At 34.2% G+C, this 24836-nt stretch overlaps 1 protein-coding gene and 1 long non-coding RNA gene across 3 annotated transcripts; both read left to right on the forward strand.

Annotated features, from left to right (window-relative positions):
* The first annotated feature begins 731 nt into the window (after positions 1–731).
* Positions 732–24800, forward strand: LOC111789140 (inositol hexakisphosphate and diphosphoinositol-pentakisphosphate kinase VIP2). 2 transcript variants are annotated; one of them, XM_023670178.2, is made up of 31 exons: positions 732–975; positions 1211–1359; positions 1436–1495; positions 1837–1883; positions 2785–2868; positions 3360–3423; positions 5562–5715; positions 7359–7429; positions 7651–7755; positions 7983–8075; positions 10253–10327; positions 10947–11032; positions 12399–12605; positions 12689–12788; positions 12873–12943; positions 13328–13409; positions 14311–14466; positions 14651–14693; positions 15775–15857; positions 16137–16199; positions 16279–16353; positions 17251–17376; positions 17597–17838; positions 18093–18137; positions 19092–19158; positions 19811–19882; positions 21361–21605; positions 21687–21744; positions 22534–22701; positions 23564–23638; positions 24134–24800. In XM_023670178.2, exons 2-31 carry the CDS (start codon positions 1249–1251, stop codon positions 24392–24394), a joined length of 3189 nt encoding a protein of 1062 aa, XP_023525946.1. In that variant the 5' UTR covers positions 732–975; positions 1211–1248; the 3' UTR covers positions 24395–24800. The 2 variants fall into 2 exon arrangements, with proteins under 2 accessions (XP_023525946.1, XP_023526574.1); XM_023670806.2 differs by having other exon boundaries at positions 1211–1332.
* On the forward strand, positions 3430–5421 carry LOC111790605 (uncharacterized). Its single transcript, XR_002814579.2, has 2 exons — positions 3430–3711; positions 5128–5421. It is a non-coding gene; the product is annotated as an uncharacterized LOC111790605 (long non-coding RNA).
* Positions 24801–24836: the final 36 nt, after the last annotated feature.

A 24836-nucleotide genomic window follows, 5' to 3' on the forward strand; every position in this document is an offset into this window, starting at 1 on the left:
AAGAAAGAAAAAAAAAAAGTTTCTAGCTCCTGCCTTCTAGACTATCTATAAATTACTTTTATATAAATATATATATATATAAAATTGAAATTTAATATTTTCTGAGTTGTCATAAAACTATGAACTAATTTAAGATGACTTAGTACACAACCAAGCCAGTTGAGAAAACTTCCATTCTACTGTTCTCCAGCTTGACTTCACTCATCCGACTATTATTAAATAAAAAATAAAAAATTAAAATGTACGAGCATTAATATATACATATATATATTTTTATTTAATGGTTAATCTATGTTGAGATAAATAATAATTAAATAAAAATATAGAACATTGACGTTAATATGTAGTTTAGGTTAGTTGAATTATCAATTTTTATAAATTTTTTGATTTATAGAAATATATGTGGATGTTGTTATTTTATTTTGTATTTAGAATTATGAGAGACCATGTAAACCTAATCCGGAGTTAAATTAGTAGGGGGGGGGGGGGGGGGGGGGGGAATGACGTAGACAGGTCAGATAAGAACGATATGTTTGTAAAGAGCCCATGGCTTTACGCAAAATCCCCAAAACACACCGTATGGTGGCTGATGGTGTTGGTCTCCTCCCTTTCAGGCCCCTTTCCACGTCCCTACCATATGCAGAAATAAAATAAAATAAAATAAAATAAAAAATAAAAAATATAATAAATAATAAAAAAAAAAGAAGGAAAAGAGAGTCAGAGACCAAATCATCCCTTTCTATTTTTATTTGTTTGCATATTCCGGAATCCGAGTTTCCAACTGCGTATCCAGACACTCACCGTCGTCGTTCTCCAATACATATCACTTTCTCTCTCTCTCTCTCTCTCTCATTGTTATGGCGCTTTCAACTTTTCCTCTCGCATTTTAGAACCTCCGTTATAATCTCGGTCCTTAACGTCTCCATCTTCCACGGCGAGTTTCTTGTTTCTCTTCCTCCTACTTTTCAAGCTCTGGTACTCATCTCTCTCTCTCTCTCTTTTTGTTATCTTTTTGCGTGTGTTCTCATTTTACAACGTTTTATTCGTTTTATGTTGGCGTTCTTGGATGTTTTTGCGGTGTTCTTGTTGTTGCTTGAGTTGTGGATTTGATTACGTTGCCTTCTGATATTTTTCTTGTCTTTTTTTTTCTTTTTGCTCTGTTTTGTGTGTGGTGTTGTGAATTTTGGCATTGATGTTGGAGTGGAAGCAGAACGTGTGAATTGGATTTAGATTTTGTGTTTTTCTGGAATGGGAAATATGGAGGTGGAACTGGAAGAGAATGATGTTCAGGAAAAGAAGATTAGGATTGGAGTTTGCGTGATGGTAAAGAAGGTGAAATGCGACGCCAAGCTTAATCATGTCCGCATCTCACTCTGAAACAGAACTCTATTTTGTTTGCTTATCATCTTACTCTGTGAACTTCTGCACTGCATAGGTGTCCTCGTCGCCAATGAGACAGATATTAGATAGATTGGAGGCCTTTGGTGAATTTGAGGTACGTCGTTTTTTAATCATCCAACCGTGTTTCTTATATTTGCGAAGTTCAAATCTCCTGTAGTTGCTACTAGTTTCATTGCACGCGCTAGTTTTTTTCCCTCCCTGTTATTAATGAACGACAGATGGACTATGAAGACCTAGTTGTTTAAGAAATGAAGTAGTGTTATAATTTCTCTTTGGCAGTGTGGTTATATCTCATACCTTGTAGAGGTTTGCGAAATTAAGCTTTCACTGGTGTATATTTGCGGAGATTTAAAATTTTTCTGATTGTATTATAAGTTTATGCTTTTGCGGATGTTTATTTCTCATTGGTCTTTTTCATATGTGGACTGATTGTAGATAATAGTATTTGGAGACAAGGTCATTCTTGAAGATCCAATAGAGAGGTATAGTATATGGTTACAACCAGAATATAACTATTTTGAGGTCGCGTATTCAATTTTTTTCATCTTTGGTTTTGTATTATCGCATGTATTTCATGAGAAAGGTTAGCTGCTATTTTGACCCTCTCATTTCTTATAACCATGAGCAGACTCTTCATCACTTACTTGGTACATTGAGAAGTTTTACATTCTCTTGCCAATATTTAACCCGCCACGTGCTAAATAACTTGTTCTACTCTGGCCAGTGAATAACACATCTTTGGCTATGGATTTACTGTTCAAATTGTGATGCTATCTTGAACGAACTTCAGACAAGTAGCCTTTTAGAAGGGAAAAGATGGGCTACCGAAGTTTTAGCTACTTCTTGGGGAGTTCGGACTGAAAGGAAGAGATGTTTTGATTTTTTAAAAGAATAAGTTAGTGGCATACAGATAGTTGGGAATATATTCACTTAAATATTACTTTACGGGCTTTTTGATTACAAAAGAGAGAACATATATCTTTTAACTTGCGGTTTTTTTAATTACAAAAGAGAACATAAATCTTTTCGCATTATTTAAGGGGTGGAGATCTTACTAAGTTGAAGGTCTCTTCTCTTTCCTTGCTTTCCATTTTGGGGATAGTTTTAATCATTTTAATTTAGCACGTGTATATTCACATATTTCTTTATTTTCTTTTTTCCAAATTATTTCTACTAAACATTGGATAGATTATTCGTTTCTACTAAATAAACATTGGGTATATACCATGGAGGTGAAATTTTAGAGTTTGAGGTCTTAGACATAATAGACATAATAACTCAGATAGTGTGCATGTGTGTTGCTGGTGAATCAAGCTTACTGTACTTGATGAATTATTAGATTCTTCTTGTCTATACGTTTAACTATCAGAATTCTTGTTTCAGATGGCCAGATTGTGATTGCTTGATTGCCTTTTACTCCAGTGGCTATCCATTGGAGAAGGTTGAAGAGTATGCTGCTCTTCGCAAGTAAGCTTTACTTTTTACTCATTTATTTACATTGTGTTCATCAATAAATTATTTATCAGTGCTTCAGCCATGCTAGTTCTTGCGAGTATTGACAAAGTCTTCCTAGGCCTTTTACTGCCGAAGCAGACATCTCCTTTTCCAGAATAATTTAGAAAAGATTGGACCTATCGTTTGAAATTTTTTGGTTGTATCAATTCCTCTTCTCCCCTTTGGAGCTAATCGTAAAAATTTAGTCTCGATGTAACTACTTTCATTTTCCTCTTAGAATTCCACACTGTAAAAATTGAGTTAGCTTCAAGGAGTATGCAAGTTTGGCAGTCGTTGACATCATCCACAAACTTTTGTTTGCGTGGATGTGGGAATGTCTCTCCTAATGCTTTATATATTCATATGAGCCTAAATTTTTCGTTCTTTGACATCTAGAAGGTTGATTACTTCCTTATAATGCCTTTACATCAATGGAATATTCAATAACATACTCTCATATTCAGACCCTTTTTGGTAAATGAGTTGGAACCACAATACCTTCTTCATGACCGAAGGAAGGTTTACCAGGTATGCCTCTTTGATTTGTATCATTTTATGCTATTTCTTTTACATCTGTTAAATACGGCAGTTTTTATGTGGTGCTTTGTCTTAAGTTATTTAGTATGTTGTTGGTCATATAATCCGTTAATCTTTCTATTTGACTTTCACAGAGTTACTGGTTTTACATGCTTAACCTTTACTGATTTAAGGAGCGTGAATGTTTCTTCTTCAATAAAAATTATTCATTAAGATGGGAGAAAATGCAGAGGAAAGGAAGCATCAGGAATATCCTCTCCCCTAAAGCCAACTGAAAAGGTGGCTTTATAGAAGTCCCCGTTGCAAAATACTTTAAATGATTGAAGTGCCTAAAATCTTAATTCACTATTTTATGGAAGAAAGAAAAACTACTGTTAACTATTGAAGGATTCTCCTTAAGTTAGGAGATATTTGTGTAACTCATGAGTTAGTATACAAGTTCAGAATAAATGGTATCTATTCTGTTACTCAGCTTGAGCTTGAGGGGAGTGTCAAAAGATATTTGTATAATCCCATTAAATAAGCGAAGTAGTTGAAATTAAGATTTATTTAGTCTGTCTCCCTTTTATAAAAGGGACATGCAATTCTCTAAAAATTAGTAAGAAAACAGCAAGCTAATTTAGACTTGCAGCATGGTATCAAAGCATAGCTGTCATCAAAATCCTCATTCAACAAGACCCTCAGACTTTGCTGCTCAAAACAAAAGAAGTTGCTAAAATTTTTCAGCTTCTACAAGGAGATTGCAAAATGGAAAAAAAAGGGGAAAAAAAGAAAACTGCAAATTGATTTTTTTTTTTTCCAGCAATCTGCAAATAATATTAAGTCCAAATATCCCCGACTTCCTCTGCTGCTCAAATCCCCAGCAATCTGCAAATGTGTTCCACCAATGGACCAAAATTATTCTGTCTGTTCCACAAGCCGCAAACCCACCAAGAAACATATCCATTCTAGCCTCCATGATCAGAGTCTTACTTCTTTCATCGTGAGCCTTCATAGCTGATCTTCGACTAAATATATTTGGAGCCTTCATAGCTACCGTTGACAAATTTATTCGGAGCCTTTATAGCTACCGTTAGAAAATTTATTCAGAGCCTTCATAGCTACATTTGGAAAATTTATTTAGAGCCTTCATAGCTACAGATCATCCACTTGGACCAAAATTATTCGAAGCTTTCATAGTTACTGTTGAAGTTTTTCCTTAACGTTGGAGTTTTTTCCTTAACGTTGGAGTTGCGTCGTCGAAGTAGTGCAATCAATATTGCACATAAACCTATTCAGTCCAAGCTGAGAAATAGATATTTTCATTCATAGCTTGAGGGAGAGTGTCGAAGGATTCTCCTTAAGTTCGGAGATATTTGTGTAATTCATGAGTTAGTATACAAGCTGAGAATGAATGATATCTATTACTCTGCTTGAGCTTGAGAGGAGTGTCGAAGGATATTTGTATAATTTGGGAAGTAGATGACCTCCTTAATTTATATGATTGGATTATTATTTAGATTTAGTTATCTATTATCTACGGATTATTATTTAGATTTAGTTACCTAGTATCTAGGAATTATTATTTAGATTTACTATTACCTATCTAGTAATTAAGATTTAGTTAGCCTTTCTCTCTTTTATAAAAAGAACATGTAATTCTCTGTATTAAAAAAACAGCAGTCTAATTTAGACTTGCTACATTGACTTGTACAGGACTACAAACAAAAAAATTGCTTGAAGAAGGCTCGATAGGAGTAGGTCATAGGAAAAAGTTCTATGGACCCTTGGACTGGATATTCCTGTCTGTTGATGATTTCCATCATTCTTTCTTCCTTGGTTTGTTGAACGTTGAGATTGAATGGTTAATTGCTCCAGTTGGGGCACCGCTGTGCATACGAAGCTTGTAAATCTAATTGGATTTATTGTTCTTTTTCTTTGAACAAATACTTTGTGAAAAATTGTTATATTGGGTAAGTGATAATATTTGAAGTTTATCTTTAAAATTGATGTCACACTGTTATGAGAATTAGATGCATATCACTCCATACATGAATTTATTGATGAAAAAACTAACTATTGCATGAGTATTTTGGTGGTTTGGAATTCAAATAATAATAATTAATGTTGTGTTCACTTTTGGAATTAAGCGCCTCGAAACGTTTGGAATTTCTGTTCCAAGCTATGCCCTTGTGAATAGAGAAGTGCCATACCAGGAGGTGGAGTATTTTGTTGAGGAAGAAGACTTCATTGAGGTTAATGGTAACCGATTTTGGAAGCCATTTGTGGAGAAGCCTGTTGATGGTGAGCTTGCATCTATGATTTTCTTGTTTTCTTTAACTTTCCATTTATCTTTTTATAAGCATGTGTATTGCGAGTAACATTTAGGATGTTGGTAACATACTTTCACATATATCTTAAATTTTGATTCAAAGAGAGCCTAAAGTTTTACTTATGTTGTTTACATCACATCTTAAACATTTTTATTAGCTTCTTAAATTTCTCTTTATAATTGTAGGTGGCCAAAAGAATTTGCGTTGGTTAGCTATTTTAATAGAATGATTAGCCACTGTGCTATATTTAGTGGCAGAAAACTCGTATGCAATACTCGTAGGACAAAATTTAAAAGAAAAACTTCATATGAAATTTAATATCCTAAGTGATTGATATTAACTTCTGAACCAATAGTTTTCTCCTTTGACTATTAGGTTAATAGATGATGATCGTGGCATCAATATTCAAACTATGATGGATGGTTCAAGAGTATATGTTTATTTTTATTCATTTTCTAATGTGATTGTATATTGGCTACTGTCTTCACAGAATTGTAATTGTTTGATGGAAAAAAAAAAAGCTTGATAAGTGAGTTTTTGGATAGGCATTGTTTATGGGTTGGAAAATGAGATTGAAGGGGAACTCTATGTTCATGTGGAAGTCCCCAGGTCTATTCTTGAGGGTTGCGTTGGACACTTTTCTCTCTGATGACAGTAATTGGCTGGGAAACCCTTTTGAGGGGACGAATTCTTTAAAAAGCTTAGAACACCGTTGAAGGGGAAATTTTACGATGGTCCAGAACTATAATCATACTGGAATCAGTATATCAATGGTTGTATCCATCAGTGTACCTATGTTTTCTTCCTGTGAAGGAAAAAAGTTGCTAACTTGAAGGATTTCCGATGTGTTGGTCTTCTTATTGGTCCTTAAAAATAAGTCATATTATTGGTCCTTGTAAATTATATTTGAGATGTGCCAAGTAGGTAAACAAGGTGATTTTTCTGAAGGTTGACCTTGAAAAGGCCCACATAGAAGACATTTGATGCTATTTTGTAGGAAAAAAAAGCTTTGGAGTTTGGTTTTAAGTGGTGGAACTGAAATTTGGGGTGTATCTCTTGCGCAAGCTTCTAATGTCTTGGGCTTGTTTGTTACATTTATAAAAGTACAAGGCCTTTAATATTACAAAGAAAAGTAAGAAAAGCCAAAATAGCTAACAAAAGTATTTTTGACCTTTAAACTATGTTATGTTTTCTCCTTTTCATTTGATGGCTCAAATTACATTGCCCTGTATTACTTACATGTTTTTTTTGGAAGTTCTGTTTATTGCTTTCTAAAACCAATATTCTTTTGCAATTATTTTGTAACCCTTATCACTTAACTCTACACTTGAATTAAGAAAAAAAAAAACCTGTTCTTTCTAAAATGGTCTGTTCTCTTATTTAGATCCTTTAAATACTCTATATAACTTTAGATTTTAACCATGAAAGTTTCTAGTAAAAATATTTTGATATATTTTCATACAAGACGCTCTCTAAAAATATTTTCCTGAATATCCTTCAGCAAGTGTTTTCTTCTCCTTCGTACAACATCTACATTGTTTCATATATTGCTTTGTTATTGTGCAATTCTTCTTTCATAGTGATTTACCGTTTCTCATTTATCATTATTTGAAGGGGATGATCATAGCATAATGATATATTACCCCAGTTCAGCTGGTGGCGGTATGAAGGAATTGTTTAGGAAGGTAAGCTGTTTTGTTGAAGCTATATTTTATGTTACATGAATATATGAGAGAATCTTAACAGAAAACAAGTTTAATTTTCCTGTTCTGCATTGCATATAACCTATTTCCAAGCCATTGGCGTTGGTAGAAAAATTCATAGTTCTAGATTCTGTTCCAAGATATTAAGAGGTCCTTATGAAGGATTAATTCTTTTGTGATTTATTCTAATCGCTTAACTTCAGGTTGGAAATCGATCGAGTGAGTTTCATCCAGAGGTTAGAAGAGTAAGGCGTGAAGGCTCATATATATATGAAGAATTTATGCCAACTGGAGGAACAGATGTCAAGGTTCTGTACATTTTCTTTCATATGTTTACCTATTGAAATTTATTTCTTTCATTGTTTACGTGCAAGTTGAATCGACATCTTCTCCATGTTTTGGAAATGTTGAATACTTTCTGAAGTTCATTTGTTGAATGTTTTTCAATTTCTGATGTTACAGTTGGTTGATCTTATAATTCCTCGTTAATTGGGGGGCATAATAATTGTTTCACTGTCTTGTCAAATGGTTGTAGGTTTACACTGTTGGTCCTGAATATGCCCATGCCGAGGCACGCAAATCTCCCGTTGTTGATGGCGTTGTTATGAGAAATCCTGATGGAAAAGAAGTAGGTGGCGTGTATTATATTTTGTAGGTCATTTAATTTACAGAAAAAAAAAAAATCATTTACCCTCTTCTACACTTTGACTGGCCGTCTTTATCTTTTTCTCCGTGGGTTCTAGTTACGCTGCATGTTTTTATCTTTTTATTTTTATTTTTTATTGTTATTATTATTATTTTATAAAAAAGTTGTTAAAAGTCTTAAAAAAAGAAATATAGAAGGAACATATCCTTTTCTAGTGGAATATGAGAAGATGAATTTTTGTCCCTCTTGAGCAAGTAGTTCTCAAATATGCATGGAATAGGGATGGACAGTTCTTCAGTTACATGGCTGCATTGTTTCTGCTATCATAAATATTCTCTTTCTTATTTCTTCTTTAGATAAGATACCATTTCATGAAGACAATAAAATTATGAAAAACTGCCAAAGGAGTTGCAAAAGCATTTTCCAAGTGGCATGCATGGACCAAAAGGAATAATTGCTAATGAACTTGGATTTAAGATTCCGGAAGAAGCTGAAAACAACTGTAGGTAGATCTCTCTTCCAACAGTTCTGGCCCTTGAAACGATGATCACTTAACATTTGCTCTATAAATTGACTGATCTTGTATGGACTTGGGAGGTTGAAGCTTTAGCGGCACAATAAATTCTTCCCAAGTTTGGATGGGAAGGGGCAGAAAGGGCAGAGATGGCTCGTTGTTCCCCATGCAGATAAACATCAACTTACCAATTTAGGTTGAGGTTAGAGTTTGGTTCCTTCACCAAATTCTATAATTTTTGCTTAAGTTGTCAAGACTGAAGGTCAGAAAAAAGAATTTTCTTTTTTTGGGAACAGAAGATTTTCGCAATCGGTTGCATAAAGCTGTGGTGAGCCTTCAGATCTCTTTTGATGAGGAAGCTGAAGGGATTTCACTGTAAACATGGTAGGGCTATTAAAAAGCTAGGTTTTATCTTTGCAGAGGTCCCGCAAAGAAAAGCAAAAGTTGAATCCATCAGTTTACTCTATTTAGAAGACCTCATTTAAATCAATTTCCCAATCGTCATTTCTAGACTCTTGCATGTCTTTGACCGAGATATGGTTGTGGTCAGTTTACCAATTACTGGAATCGATGAGCATTTTACCTAGCTGCCTGCTTTTACTACCTTTTACTTTGAAGACCCAATAACTAAAAATGAGTGTATTCACTTATAAGAGAAAAAAGATGTTGGAATATGGGAGCTTGAAGGCTTAAGACTCTTTTCCTGTTAACCTCATTTTCAAGATTTAAACTATTCAACTTCTGCTATGTCTTCCTTTGTAGTTCTATTTGGACGGTTAATATATCAATTAAAATTAAAGATTTTAGTTTAACGTGATTTCTAAGTGGCTTGTCAAGATCCTAGCTAGAATTCCTAGTAATGTTCTCTCCGAACTGTTGCAGCCCCTACAAGAAGGATGGAAAACATACTAACCATTCTCATTTACTGTCGTTTACTTTGAAGATCTAACTAAAGCTTTTGGTGGAATATTTTGTTGGAATGAAATATTAGAATTTTCTGAAGAGATGGAGAAGCTCCTGATGATGTTTAGGATAATGCTGTTTCTACTTTTCATCCTGGTTAACTTCGCAAGCGGAAGTTAATAATTATTGTACTTCTATCTTTGTAGCCAATTGGAGACTTCTACTGTGGTCTCTTTTGGCTCATCCATATACTTCCAGTTAAAGCTGCTTTATGGATTATTTGGTTTAAAAGACGTGGGAATCTTCCAAGGGATGGAGAAAGCTCCAAGTGGTCATGGGATATTGTCATTTCGAAGGCTTCAAAGTGCTCTACATAATGATAATAGTATTTACAGTACTTGGATCATTGCCGCCACATGGAGATTCTTCTATGATCTCTTTGGCTCACTGCTATACTTTGCTTTTTTTTTTTTCTCCCCCTTCGGAGGCTGTTTCCTTGACCATTTTTTAAAACCTTTTCATCAATGAAAAGTTTTTTTTTGGTTAAAAAAGAAAAAGATTGTTGAATAAGTTAATTGATATTACAAGAGGTGTTGAGCTAGCATTTACATCCACGATCATTCAAGTCATATTTATATATTACTCAAAAAAAGAAAAAAAAAAAAAAAAAAAAAAAAAATATATATATATATATATATATATATATATATATATAATGTACCATATATCTGTATTTTTCCAGGTGAGATATCCTGTACTCTTGACTCCTGCCGAGAAGCAAATGGCTAGAGATGTTTGTCGTGCATTTAGGCAAGCGGTAAGTTGAATAAAATTTGATAATTTAATTGATCTTTGAAATAATTGATATCATTCCTCTCTTTTGCTCTCTCTCTCTCTTGATTGCTCTACGTGATAGAAACTATTTATATTGTTCAATTGTTCATCTTGCCTGCTTGAACAACCCAAAATGTTTAGTAGTCTGGTGGCTATTAACAGACACAATTTTTTAAGTAGAATGTGTTTTGACATTCCTTAAGTTTGTTTAACAGGTACTTATGAGCTCTGTTTTTATTTTTTTTCCTTAAGTTGGGAAACTATGTGTCGCAATTAATTTATTTTTCAGTTTTCTGATTCCATCTCCCTTTTCTTTTGCTTTTCAAACTAATAATTTATTAAGGTCTGAAGTATGGATGGTTGAATTGCATATTTGACTCCCTCATTTCAAATTCCTATGAAATGCTTATAGATGAAAACTTTTTTATATTTGTACAAGAATTAGCTCCTTTGAATATAATTTGTTGTAGTTATGTGTTCAAGAAACTCCTATTACACAGACCTGCACAGCCACAACCGTTGTGCGTTTGTTCCTTCTTCCCTAAATTACTTTTCGGTGTAAATTTTTAACAGCTGATTCTATTTTTACTTTATTTCTGCAGGTTTGTGGATTTGATCTTCTACGATGTGAGGGCCGCTCATATGTTTGTGATGTAAATGGATGGAGTTTCGTTAAGAACTCTCACAAGTAATGCTTTATGCTTTATATCTCATTTCTAGAAAATTGTGATAAATAATATCGTACTTCAACCTAATTTTTCAATTGGTTCGGCTCTGTTCTGAAACCTTTTATACCTCTATTTACAACCTGCTGCACGGTTGCATTAATGTTCAAATCCTATAATATCCAAGGTAAAAGGGTTAAAGATCCTTCTGAGTCATCATCTAGCAGTTGAACTGTGTTTGAGAGAAGACTTTCATTAATGCCAAGGGGTTAGGAATCACCCTCGAGGGCCAAGGGGCCTTACTGAATCTCCTTTGTTATAATCAAAAGCACATCAGAACTACACGAAACTTGGAACAGGGTTCACCAAGAGGGGCCAAGAACTGTAACTTTGCCCACAACTCATTTAATCTAAAGTAGGAATTTTGAATTCCTTTTTCCCAGACATTTTTCCGAAATCAAATCCTCCAGGCTCTAGAGTGCCACGAGAACTTAACACCTCTGAAACATGACTACATAGCAGCTGCATTGTATCCATCTAAGCAATGTTTTTTAGTTTCATTGATAGTATGAAACTAGGGGAAGAAAGCTAAGCCTCAGGCCAAGTGACTAGCTCCGTTTACCTTTTGAATCTTTCTAAAGAAAGCCTCTGTAAAGTTATTTTTGGAGCCTCATAAAAAAAATGGTTTGTCTGTGGAATCGAACTCCTTAGCGGCCATGAAAAATGAGACATTATTAATAGGAAGATTACAGAATAGTAGTTTGAATAGGGGTGATGCTTTCTCCTTTAGAATAACGGTGGTCTCTATTTAAGTGGAAGCCTTTAGTAGAAGCTAAGGATATTCATGGTGTACTCTATCATGGTGAAAGGTGATTAGATAACGTGGTCAAAGGGTGCTTGCTGGTTCTTTTTTGTTGCATTTTTTTTAGTGGATTGGAATCTAATCAGTAAGTTACTATGCTAACAGAATGATAAGCCGAATGTCTGAACGTGAATTAATTTATACAATTTGAAGAACATATTGTATGTGAGAGTTTTCTTTCATGAGCGATGAGATTACCCACCTTCATAGACGCTAGATGAGAGGTGTCTGGAGAGACGATCATATTTGTTATATCTCAGCCCTTCGAGATGCCGGCTCTAATTGACTAATTTGCTAAGCTATCACTTATTGTACCTTGCCTTTTAAAATCATTTCTGGTGGTTGGTCAATTCAAGTTGCTTAAAGATTTCAATAGCATTCAACCTTTTCAATTGTGTTAATTCTGGTGGTTGGTCAATTCAAGTTGCTCAAATCACTGACATCTTTTACTGTGCTCACTGTCGTTAATACTAAAAATCATTGTTGTTTTGGCAAATAATACACTAATATTTGGTGAGTAAGTGCAGGTATTATGATGATGCCGCTTGTCTTCTCCGAAAGATGTTTTTAGATGCAAAAGCTCCCCATCTTTCTTCAGCTATTCCTCCCACTTTACCATGGAAAGTCAATGAACAAATTCAGGTCTCTGAAGGATTGACTCGTCAGGGAAGTGGTATTATTGGAACATTTGGCCAGTCTGAGGAATTACGATGTGTAATTGTTGTCATTCGGCAGTATGTTACAATACTTTGATTTCTCTCTGTATACAAAGTATCAGTTCTGTATGTCTAACACAACTTACATTTTATATCGTCAGTGGTGATAGAACTCCCAAACAGAAGGTGAAATTGAAGGTTACCGAGGAAAAGCTACTCAACTTGATGTTGAAGTATAATGGAGGGCGTCCAAGATCTGAGGCAATTATATTTATATCTATATCCTTTTTCTCTTTCGTCCGACTAAACAAAACCTTTTGACACCTATTAAAAATCATTTTGCAGACAAAATTAAAAAGTGCTGTGCAGTTGCAGGATCTACTAGATGCCACCAGAATGCTTGTACCTCGTACTAGGTATCAGACTGCAATTATATAATTTCATCAGGGCTTTATCCCGAAATTTTAGCATGTAGTCTATCCATGTATATTTCTCTCTATTTTCTCATCAATGTGCGGTTGATAGATTTATTCAACTGTTTTTCAATTTATCAAATTATTCGCTGAAATTAAGGGTCAATTATCATTACCAATTATCTACTTCAACAAGATTCAAAGAATGCAAACTATCTTTTCCATTTTGAGGTTTTATTTATTCGAACATGCATCATACTACACTTTTTATATTTTGTGTTTGTCATTTTTGTAAGTAGGAAAATGAAAAACCCAACATTATGATGAATTTACTTACCAAGATATTGATTTTGATTTAAATTCTTAAATTCTTTGTGGACCGTATAGACCAGATCGAGAAAGTGATAGTGAAGCAGAAGACTTTGAGCATGCAGAGAAGCTTCGTCAAGTTAAAGCAGTGCTTGAGGAGGTTTCTTTCTATCTGTTTAATTTAAGGTTTTAACTTAGCAGTGTCTGTTTTCATATTCTTTCAATAAGAAAGCCAAAACTTTCATCAAGGTAATGAAAGAATAAAAGGGCATCGAAAAGAGCCCCACAAAAAAGCCAAACTAAAGCAGTGTTTCGTCTCATTAGTATTATCACAGGTCTGACAACTTTTGTATGAATCCTATATCAATTTCATCCTGTCAAGTAGTTTTAGGAGGCAAATATAATAAGACATTTAGTTGTCAGTCACTTGTATGAATGCAAAATGCAAAACATCTTGTTGCCTACATTAGTCAATGCAAACACGTGGTTACCTGCAGTACCTGAACTGATCTGTAAAATGATAATTAATTATTTGGATCTCTAGGCATATATTTGACATGCAAAAAAAACGTAGTTTTTTTTTCTTTCTATTTTTAAACTTCACACTTCAGGGATACGTTCAGACATAGGGGACATATAGACAAGTCCACCTGAAAAAAATGAGAAGTTTTTTAATCAACCCAACCCATTTCTTATTTTATTATGGTCGGCCTGAGCCCCACAATTTAACTCAACCCTAAAAGTCCATCTGAAAGATTAAAGAAATTGTGAGGAAAGGTTCATGTCACTTGCTGTGCTTCTGCAATTATATTTCATTTGTTTATGTTTGTTAAGAAAATGAACCCTCAACATGTTTGAGTCCTACTTCTTTAGAAGTTGACAGGTTGCCATTAGACGTCATATTTGTGTCTTGTGCACCTATGAACGACATACCTCCCTGCCCCAGCCCCACCCAAACATATTTTTCAATTACTATTTCTTTTTTATGATGCAGACTGCATCTTCTCCCTCTTTTTCATGCTTTTTATTTATTCATTTTTATTTTATTTTTATTTATCCAGGGTGGGCATTTCTCTGGTATCTATAGGAAGGTTCAGCTGAAGCCACTAAAATGGGTTAAAGTTACAAAAAGTAATGGTGAAGAGGAAGAACGGCCTGTGGAAGCTCTCATGGTTCTTAAATATGGAGGCGTTCTTACACACGCGGGCCGGAAACAGGTTTTGATTCTCAATTTTGAACCTAACTGTTATTTATTATAGTGTGGCTGTGGTATTTCTTCCATTTGTGATCTTTAAATGTCAGTCTTGAAATGCACATACAATTCCTCAGTTCATGTAAACATGAAAACATTTCTGGTCATAGTTTCGTCACTTTTCGTGTCTGTTTCCATTTTTTTTGCAGGCTGAAGAACTTGGAAGATATTTTCGCAACAACATGTATCCAGGTTAGAATTATGAATATATTTTTATATAATAGACCATGTACGGGGAAATAATAGGTTATTGATATAAACATTTGAATTAGGTTTGTTTTCTTGAGCTTATAGTAATGGTTGTTGAAAATATTATGAGCGTTGTATTGGCTTAATCAACCTTTTACTGATATTATGGCCTATGGGATAATCTTTGAGTTTACATTCTTCCTCTTAATTCTTCTCTATAGGTCCTTACCAACCATTTAAAATCATGTAAATACTTGGGTTTCATGTTGCATTCTAGTTTGTTAAATCCAAGACACCAGCTATCTAGGATGCTTTCTCACTTTCAAGCTCATTATCATTTTATTAGGGATTTGAAGAAGAGCCAAATGTAAGAGGTATTATGACATGGAGTTCTTTGCATCTCATGTTAGAATTCTCCCTAACCATGTATTCCACCCATTTAGCTCCTTTGACCGGCAATATTGTACTGGGACATTTTTGGAGTTAGCCACTAGTAGATTCTTTGGTACACCACTTGAAGGATATCACTTGTAAGCCAAAAATTCCCCTGCAGAAGATCTTTGTCGAAAGAGATTTGACACCATTTCTCAATTGTGTCGCATACTCCACAATAGATATCCATGGCCTTTCGAGACTTGGAGCATTTTTAGGCTGATAGATATTCATGTTCTTTTGAGACTAAAAAGAACACCCTCTCATCATTCAATGGATGTTTTTTTTTTTTTTTTTTTTTTTTTTTTTTTTTTTAAATTTTTTTTAATTTTTTGTATTTGATAGCACTTGAGAACTTCTGGAGTAGATATTATAATTTTTTGTACCATCACTAAACCATGGAATGTTGATCCACGTTTAATGTGGACCAGATTTGCACATGGTGTAAGCTGCCCTGCTAGGCATGAAATTAAGATATTCTTTATAATGTCTTCTAAGATCTGTTGAAGATTTTGCTAGATTAGATGGTAATGCAGATATTACATGGTCAAATAAAGATGAATTGCTTTGTCTGTGACATATCTGTAAATGATTGACAGCAATAGCTTTTGTATTTGCATTGTCTTCTTGATCGTTTTCTACTCTTATTCAGGTGAAGGTACAGGTCTGCTTCGCCTCCATAGTACATATAGGCATGATTTAAAAATTTATAGCTCAGACGAGGGCCGCGTTCAGGTAAATTACTAGGGAAGCTATTTTGTTCAGTATAAGTGCAGTTGTTTTCTTTTCTTTTCTTTTTTAGCATTATTTTATTAACTATTATTATTATTTCTTCCCCTCAAAAACTAGATATTAATCTTCAATAAGAGGTAGAAGTGCATTTTTTGTTTCTTAACAGAAACATTTTTCTTCTTTCATGTATTGTCAATTTTTTTTTTCTGCTTCTGAATTGTTTATGAACTTTGTCCAACCTGTTCTTAATATGTGGGTTGTCTGCATAATATCCATCCGCAGATGTCGGCAGCTGCATTTGCCAAGGGTCTCCTCGACCTAGAAGGTCAATTAACGCCAATCCTGGTTTGTAGCTTTCTCTCAATGCAGTTTGAATGCCTATTACCATTGGGATTATCTAGCTCATAATGTCATCTTGTTGAAGGTTTCCCTTGTTAGCAAGGACTCCTCCATGTTGGACGGACTTGACAATGCCAGTACAGAGATGGAGGAAGCCAAGGTAGTTGCTCAATATTTTCTATACAGCACGCCAGATTTTAGAATGGGTTAGATCCTAGGATTTTCAGAAACGAAAAAAAAAAAGGCAACAGTTTTGAAATATAATATTAGTCAATTAATTTCTATGGTTTTCATGTTAAATTTGCATTTAAAATACAATGTTAAAATGATATTGGACATACTTGCTTTTTTGTGTTTATGATGGTTCCTTTATATATATATATATATATATATATATATATATATATATATATATATATATATATATATATATATAATCACATATGCACCTCCTAGGAGAAGGTAAAGGAACCAATGGATATGAATTTAAACCAAACATACATTTCTAATGATTCGTTATGATATGATATTTGGAAAGAACGTTCAAATCAAACTTTTTCATCCTACTGTATGCTTAAAAGTGCAGTCAATTCATAAAATTGATGGTCATCACGTACAAGGATATTTTTCTCCTTTTTATTTCTTCATTCTCAACCACCTAATGGAATGTTAAAATTCTACAAGGTTCCCGACAATTAAATATTGTAAGACCTGAAAGTTTTCCTGTGAAATTAATTGGATATTAGAAAAGGGGGAAAAAGTCAATTCGCTCAAACTTTTGTATTTTTTCTTGGACTTGAAAGTTTTCCCGTGTGTGTGTTTCAATGTATCCTGTGGAAAGTGGCAGGGTGTTAAGATCTTATGTACGTGTATCCCAACCTACGTAATGCACTTTCAAAAGTTAAATCCCTTTTCTTATAGATGTTTGATATATATATATATATATATATTTTTTAATGCATGGTTCTATTTTGATTTGATTGTCAAAGAAAATGTACTAGTTTAATCCCTTGTTCTAGTTTCTTGATTTTATGGTTTTCTTTCATATTTTACAAAGGCAAGGTTGAATGAGATCATAACATCGGGTGCAAAGATAACTCACAGCAACAGTTTAGCGGAATCACCATGGATGACTGATGGAGCAGGACTGCCTTCCAATGCCTTTGACCTTCTACCCAAATTGGTAATTATTATTATGAAATAATATAGTTAGTTTCTATCCTGTTATGTTATCGTTGTCAATTTTGTATCCAAAGGTCATTGTCAAATTTTTTTAACTATAAGAAAAAATTCGCTTGCTGTCATTTATCCATGGTTTAAGCTGTAAAATAGTAAGAATAATTTTACTTAAATGTCCTTAGTCCTCTTTTACTCCTACGTATTCATGGCTTCATTCTTTCCAGGTAAAATTGACTAAGAAGGTCACTGAACAAGTGAGATGCCTTGCCAAAGATGAAGATGAAGAGATTACAGAGGCAAGTTTGTACGACATAGTTCTACCTTATGATCAAGCAAAGGCCCTCGGTAAGACCAATATTGATATTGATCGTATTGCTGCTGGATTACCTTGTGGCAGCGAGGGATTTCTTCTCATGTATGCTCGCTGGAGAAAACTTGAAAGAGACTTGTATAATGAACGGAAAGAGTAAGTACTGACTCGTACCATTTGTTATGCTGCCTTGACTAGTGAAGCAAGAGCGAAGAGAAAAGTTTATGGCAGTTTGAAATTATGCCGCCATCTTTTATTAATCTCATACCGTTTCAACTTGATGAGGATTGCTTTAGACTCATACAATTTGAACTTGATGAGGATTGCTTAGGCTAGGAGTATTAATTTCATATGAAAATGTTGCAATTATGTGGATTTCATTTTAACTACCATTTCAAATCATCTTGCAGTCGCTTTGATATAACACAAATCCCTGATGTTTATGACTCGTGCAAGTAAGTTTTCTTGTTTCTTCCTATTTTGACTTGTTTATTAGTACCGACTATACTTGCTTCAGTCATACATAAGTAATTAAGGAATTATGTGGTAGGAATATTCTTTAGTAAATAACATCACACCTGAAGTAAATCTAAAAAAATCCCTAGATAACAGTAAATCTAAATAAATCCATAGATGCTAGGTGACAATAAGGGATTACTCAAATATCTCCTAACTTAAGGCTCATCCTTTGACACTCTCCCTCAAGCTGAGTTGTGTAGATATCATTTATTCTCGGCTTAGATACTAACTCATGAAGTAATAAGCTTTCAACAGGTGTTGATTTGGTGATGAAGAGTGTTCATTTTTGTAGCAATCTTAACTGAAAGTATATTTCTCAGTGTCTTGACCTTTGATTTGTATGCAGCACACGACTCATTTTCACTTCCAACTCTACAAAAAGAAAAAAACATAGTTTTCACTGTACTTGTTCAAGAATCCAACGCAGGGAATTAATTTAACGCTGCTTGCTTTTCATGTTATCCCAATGCTTCAATGTTTCCAATGCATGCCATTACTTAAGTGAGCATAGTGCAAAATGCAATCAGATAAGGTTTGCAGACTTGACAGCTGATATGAATACTTAATGAATTATGGAGATCAATTTAGTTCCTAAATATTAGTAAAAATGGGTGTTTACATTTTCACCAATACATTGCATGAAAAAGAACCAAAACCAGAAAACAACCAAAGGTTGAGAAAGAATGTCTGTAAATTCTTCCATTCCTCTCACCAAAAGAAACTATTGAGAAACTCCGTTTAAAGTAAGCGACAAAGTCTTCTTCTCATACTCTTAATATGTGAACATACGTCAAGATATGATGAACAGATTTGCATTTGGCTATTTACATGGAGTTTTTATATAATATATATCTTCTTCTGAGCATGTTTCTTGATTGACCAACTGACAGATACGATCTCTTACATAATGCCCATCTTAATCTGGAAGGATTGGATGAGCTCTTCCAAGTTGCTCAGGTACAGTTCCCAAACAGTACATTCGAATGCCAAAACTTTTCACAACTTTGTAATCTTTGAAGCGCTAATGCATCGACTAAAGTTAGCATGGACACGAGATCCATCAGTTACCTGTTTAAATTGACTACAAGCACTTATTGGTGTCCTGGCTGTGCTTGGTCAATCTGACAAAACTTAGATTCTAATATGGCTCTAGGTCAACTTTGAATAGTATTTTGACTAGATAGGTGCCAAGTTATCTTGCATCTTGTGATTAATCACTGATCTTGATACTAGGTTTGGTGTCATATCAAATGCGGATGGGTTGGACTTAAAATGATTACATATTTCAAATAGTTGTATCTTGTGCTAGATTTACTATTATTTTGGGTCATGCTACATATGCAACTGCACCTTGAAGAATACATATTCAATGTCTTGTCCAGATGTTGAAAAGTTGCAAGTCAAACCAATCAATAGTTGTGCTATTTCAAACTTGACTCGAGGAATTATTGATGTCATATGGTTTCAAACTTGCTTTTCATATGCTTTGTTCACGAGTTTTTAGTTTAATCCAACACATTTTACTCCTTTACCAATGCTCTTTTACATCGTCTGAGCATTGACTTCTATGGTCACGTTAGCTAAAGTAATTGGTCCATTTTTTTTGCAGTTACTTGCAGACGGTGTCATACCAAATGAGTATGGGATAAATCCAAAGCAGAAATTGAAGATTGGCTCAAAGGTTAGCTTCTCTTTCTTATTCTTCCCTTTATTTATTCCTCGTTTTTTTAATAGATCTGTTGAGGATAAATCCAAAGCAGAAATTGCTATTGATTAGAGAATGTTTCTGAAAACTGTTGTACAATAGACCTACTTTAAAACTTGAATTCAGGCTGAATCATTATACATGACCTACTTTGAAATTATTATACGAGACCTTATTATAGAATGTCCTGATCTCCAAGGTTTTAAGTTTGGCCGAATCTGGTTTAGGTTAGAGAGAGAAAAAATAGATCAGTTGTCAAAATTATTTAGTATCGCGGATCTTTATTGGGGCCTTATATCAAATGAAGGTAAGCTTCCTGTGACTTGGAACTTGAGTAGAAAATTGTTCTCCATTTACCAACTTTATACTGAAAAATAAACTTTTTGTTGGCATTTGAAAAGTTGCTATAATAATATCTCACTTCTCCTTGGAGGAGGATTAAATAATAAACCGTACTGGAAAATAACCCAAAAGTTGTTTAAATAATAATATCTCACTTCTCCTTTCATTGAATAACTCAAATGTTGTTACGAAACCCCCCCTACTAGTCTTGATTACAAAGAACATATAGAAATTTGTCCAAAAATTCCGACAAGAGAGATTAGAAAAGTTGGAGTTTGATTTTCTAATTTCTTAACGCGAGGAAAATTATTTTGGGAATCCAAAACAAAATTCCATTTTTTTGAATGACTTCTCTATGTCACTCACAATTGTTAGTTCATGTTTTATTTCTAAAATGTGAATTAATGAACATGGGACATTTAAAAATAAAACTTTGTAGAACTCCATTATTTTAAGTGGATACAAAAGATAAGTTTTGGTACATGGGTGTTGTAGAGTGTTGACACCTTCCACAAACAAATGACTCCCAAATTCAATTTGATTTATGTAGACCAATTTTTTATTCTTGTAAATGGGTGACCAATCGTACCTTCAACATGACTAATGACGACTCCAAAGTTTTTTCAAAGATTCTAATGTAGAATATTAATTTATAGTTAGATAACACTGATATTTATTTACAGATGGCTTCAATGTATTTTTGCTCCATGAGGATTGGGTACTTCTTAGATATATATATATATATATATATATATATATATGAATAATTTGATTAGATGATCAATAGTTCGAAGTATTAAGATCTTTTAAAATTATCCTTTTCCTTTATTTCTAAATACTTCTGATCTTTAAAGTAACAATGATATTTATCTGCCAAATATGACTTCGTAGTTTTATAAGAACATTGATTTATAATAATAAAAAACCAAGCATGCACATATCTGACAAACAAAGAACCTGTTTCCTGCAAAATAAAACTCAGTCTCCCATTCAACATCCAACCCTGGTCATCCACGTTCAACATTTTGTCCAAAGGAAGTCCTTTTTACTTTTGAGTCAATAAACAGCAGCCAATACTTTTTTACCTGAAAATTTCATACTTTTGCTGCTAGATTGCTCGCCGTTTGCTGGGTAAAATTTTGATTGATCTTCGGAATGCTCGTGAAGAAGCAATTGAAGTTGCAGATTCAAAGAGTCATCAAGACCATTCGAGGTTAACTGAAAAGAAAGATGTAGACAATCTATTGAAGCCTAGCAGTAAGAATGAGGACATGAGAAAATCTAACACACCAAGTGAAATATCGATGGACCCAGATGATGATGATGATAAAGAGACCAAATATCGCTTGGATCCAAAGTAAGAATTGGGACACTGCTTCATATTTCTCTTTAACTCTTACAGCTTGACTTAATTGTTTCGTTCTTTCCTATCTTTCAGTTATGCTAATGTAAAGACTCCTGAACGCCATGTTAGGACGCGGCTTTACTTTACGTCAGTAAGTATAACAATTACAAAATATAAGTTATTCGTTTGATTAAATCTTGCATTATGGGAATCCCATATGTTGATCCCTATTTTTATCCCTTTATTGATTCAAACGATGGCCAACTTTTCATGGCATTGATGGAGTTCTTCGTTTTCTTTTTCTTTTTCTGTCACATACAAAACAAGATGGTTATTTGAACTGTTCTAATGTTTTCTTTAGCTGAGCATGTGGAAAGGAGGCCTGATAATTATTGCCTCATGATCTTTGTTTGAAAGCCAGGAATGTAGCTGTTAAATGTTAATCAAATGGTTTTGGGAGGGGCAATCTCTTCCCCTGCCTTGAGATTGTTGTGTATTATTGTTCTTAGTATACACGCTCAGGTTTCTTATAAAAAAAAAAGAAAAAAAGAAAAGAAAAGATCAAATGGTTCTTTTTGTCAAAACAGTTATTTCTTGTAAATCGTTTGTCTCTAGCTTCCATCTGGATTATCCTTCTTGTAGAGGTAAAGTTGTTCAACTCAACTCCCAACTTGACACCCTTCTTTTACTAATCCTTATATTAATTTTGTTGTTAAAGCTTATCTGTGGTCATCTTACCTTCATTTTTATACTCTTCAAGCAACAAACTTTTGCTTACTATGGGTTCTATTCTTGACAGTGTTATTTACATTTTTCTATTTCATAAAATTTAGCCAAGCTTGTTTTGAAACTTTTTTTAATGTTATGAATCATTCTTTTTCGTCACTCCACATGTGCATTTGATAGTGCTCATATTTAACCATATTCGTTTGAATGACAGGAATCGCATATCCATTCTTTGATGAATGTGATCCGTTACTGTAACCTTGATGAATCTCTTGTTGGAGAGGATAGCCTTGCCTGCCATAGTGCTTTGGAACGGTTGCATAAAACCAAGGAGCTTGATTATATGAGTTATATTGTACTCAGAATGTTCGAGAACACAGAGGTAATTGTGAAGTGAAATGTAATACTTACGTTCAATTTCAATCCTTGTTAGGTTGCACATGCTTTCTGTTGGAGCAATATTTTTAGACCTACAACTGATGTTTCAAACAACCACTTGCTCCAGAAATTAGCCTGAGGCTTTTCTGAGTGTGGGCTTCTAGCAACACTGCATCTCGACTGTAAAAGAACCCTTTTTTTTTTGCAAATTTTGCTTATGAGAACTAGAGAATTAGGGGCTTTTTGGAATGACTTTCTAAATGCTTCAAAATCCTTTTTTAAACACTTAGAAACCAAGACCTAAATAGTTGTCCCAATTGCAAGGGTGCTGCATATATGAGGTTTAATGAAGATTCATAGTGCTAGTGCTAAAACCTACTTCAGTCAATCATCTTTTTTCCCCCATTCATGATTTCTTTCGAGCTTTTCAGTTTTAAATTAATTTTCTAACATTATCGGTGTTGCTTGAATGACATGCGGCATATTTGGTTGATCAGCTGTAGTAACACGGGGTAAATTAAGTCAGTTGAGTGCTAGTTGGTCTGGTTATGTTGTTCATGAAAACAGTGAGCTACATTCTTCGATTGGTCATTCAAGGTAACAAGGAATGAGATGTCATTTACAAAGCCGGTAGTGTTTAAGGGTTGTACAGGTGTCCCACCTTTCTTGTGACCCTCAAGTCCTGCTTGATATCCATGTCCATTCAAGGTCGGACTTCTTGCCCATTGTGCACTCTGATGGCCCTGGGCCTACATCAGGCCCTCTTCATCATAATAAATTCATGATTTGTGTTTCTTACTGAAAAAAAAAAAAACGAAAAACAAAACTCTTGTGAGGCTGATTCATTGATTTCAAATAAACTGCAGGTGGCTTTAGAAGATCCTAAAAGGTTTCGCATAGAGTTGACATTCAGCCGTGGTGCAGACCTGTCCCCCTTAGAGGTAATGTAACCATACCGATAACAAACATCTAAATGTTAAGTTCACATGAGGAAAGTATCGTGTAATATATTCGTCGTTGCTTCTTACTTTCATTATTCCATGTCTAATCTGTGTCCTTAATATTAAAGCACGTTCAAATAAAACTGATTGATTTTATAAACTGGGATAACATAGTGGTATAAATGTCTAATTTCACTTTCCCTTGTGCAATTGAGAACAGTGTTAATTTTACGAGATATGATTCATGTAAGCTGGCCATTGATAATAGAAACTAAGGTCATGTTTAGAAGTGATATACATGGAAGTGATTTTGGAATGACCAAAATTATTCCAAAATCACTTGAGGCATGCCCAAAAGCACTAAATCGGCATGACAAAAGTGATGTTAGTTATTCCGAATTACTCTCAAACATGCCCTAAGCATCACTGGGTTCCTAACAGAATTCCTATGGTTTCCAGTTCAAACTAAGCTAATGTTTCAATCTTGTCTGACAGAAAAACGATAGTGAAGCAACGTCATTGCATCAGGAACATACGCTGCCAATAATGGGCCCAGAGAGGCTGCAAGAAGTGGGATCGTGCCTAACGCTAGAAAAAATGGAAACAATGATGCGTCCTTTTGCAATGCCAGCTGAAGATTTTCCTCCGCCATCAACCCCTGCTGGCTTCTCGGGTTACTTCTCGAAAAGTGCCGCAGTACTCGAGCGTCTGGCAAACCTTTGGCCTTTCCATAAACACTCTACTAATGGAAAGTAAATGCTTCTTTTATCCCTTCATTTTTCAAGAAAAACGAATCTTCTGAAAAATTGAATCTTTTATGGAAGTTCAAGAAATTTTTTGGCATTTCTCCTTTCTATATATATTCGTTTTAAAGATGTGTGAATTTTATCTTCCAAGACTCCCTTTGAGATTTATTCTCAACATTTCTTATGGAGCCAAATTCGGTATCTCATTTGGACGAGGAAGTGGATAGAGTTTGGAAGGTGAAGCTTCTTTGCGAAACAAAGTCCCTTGAAAGGAAGACTGCCAATAATCAATGGAGCTTTCAGAAGTATATTCCAACTTGGATGGGCCGACGTTAATTATCTTGATTTCATTTGATGCATTAGTTCTTTGTTAAATTTTGAAGTTCATTATTTGTTATGAGTTCGGGTTTTTTGAATTTCTCTTTTACTTTTTTTATTTTCATTCCTTTTGT

Source organism: Cucurbita pepo, chromosome 1 (genome assembly GCF_057944985.1).
Source record: "Cucurbita pepo subsp. pepo isolate OVF chromosome 1, ASM5794498v1, whole genome shotgun sequence".
Taxonomy (NCBI): Eukaryota; Viridiplantae; Streptophyta; class Magnoliopsida; order Cucurbitales; family Cucurbitaceae; genus Cucurbita; species Cucurbita pepo.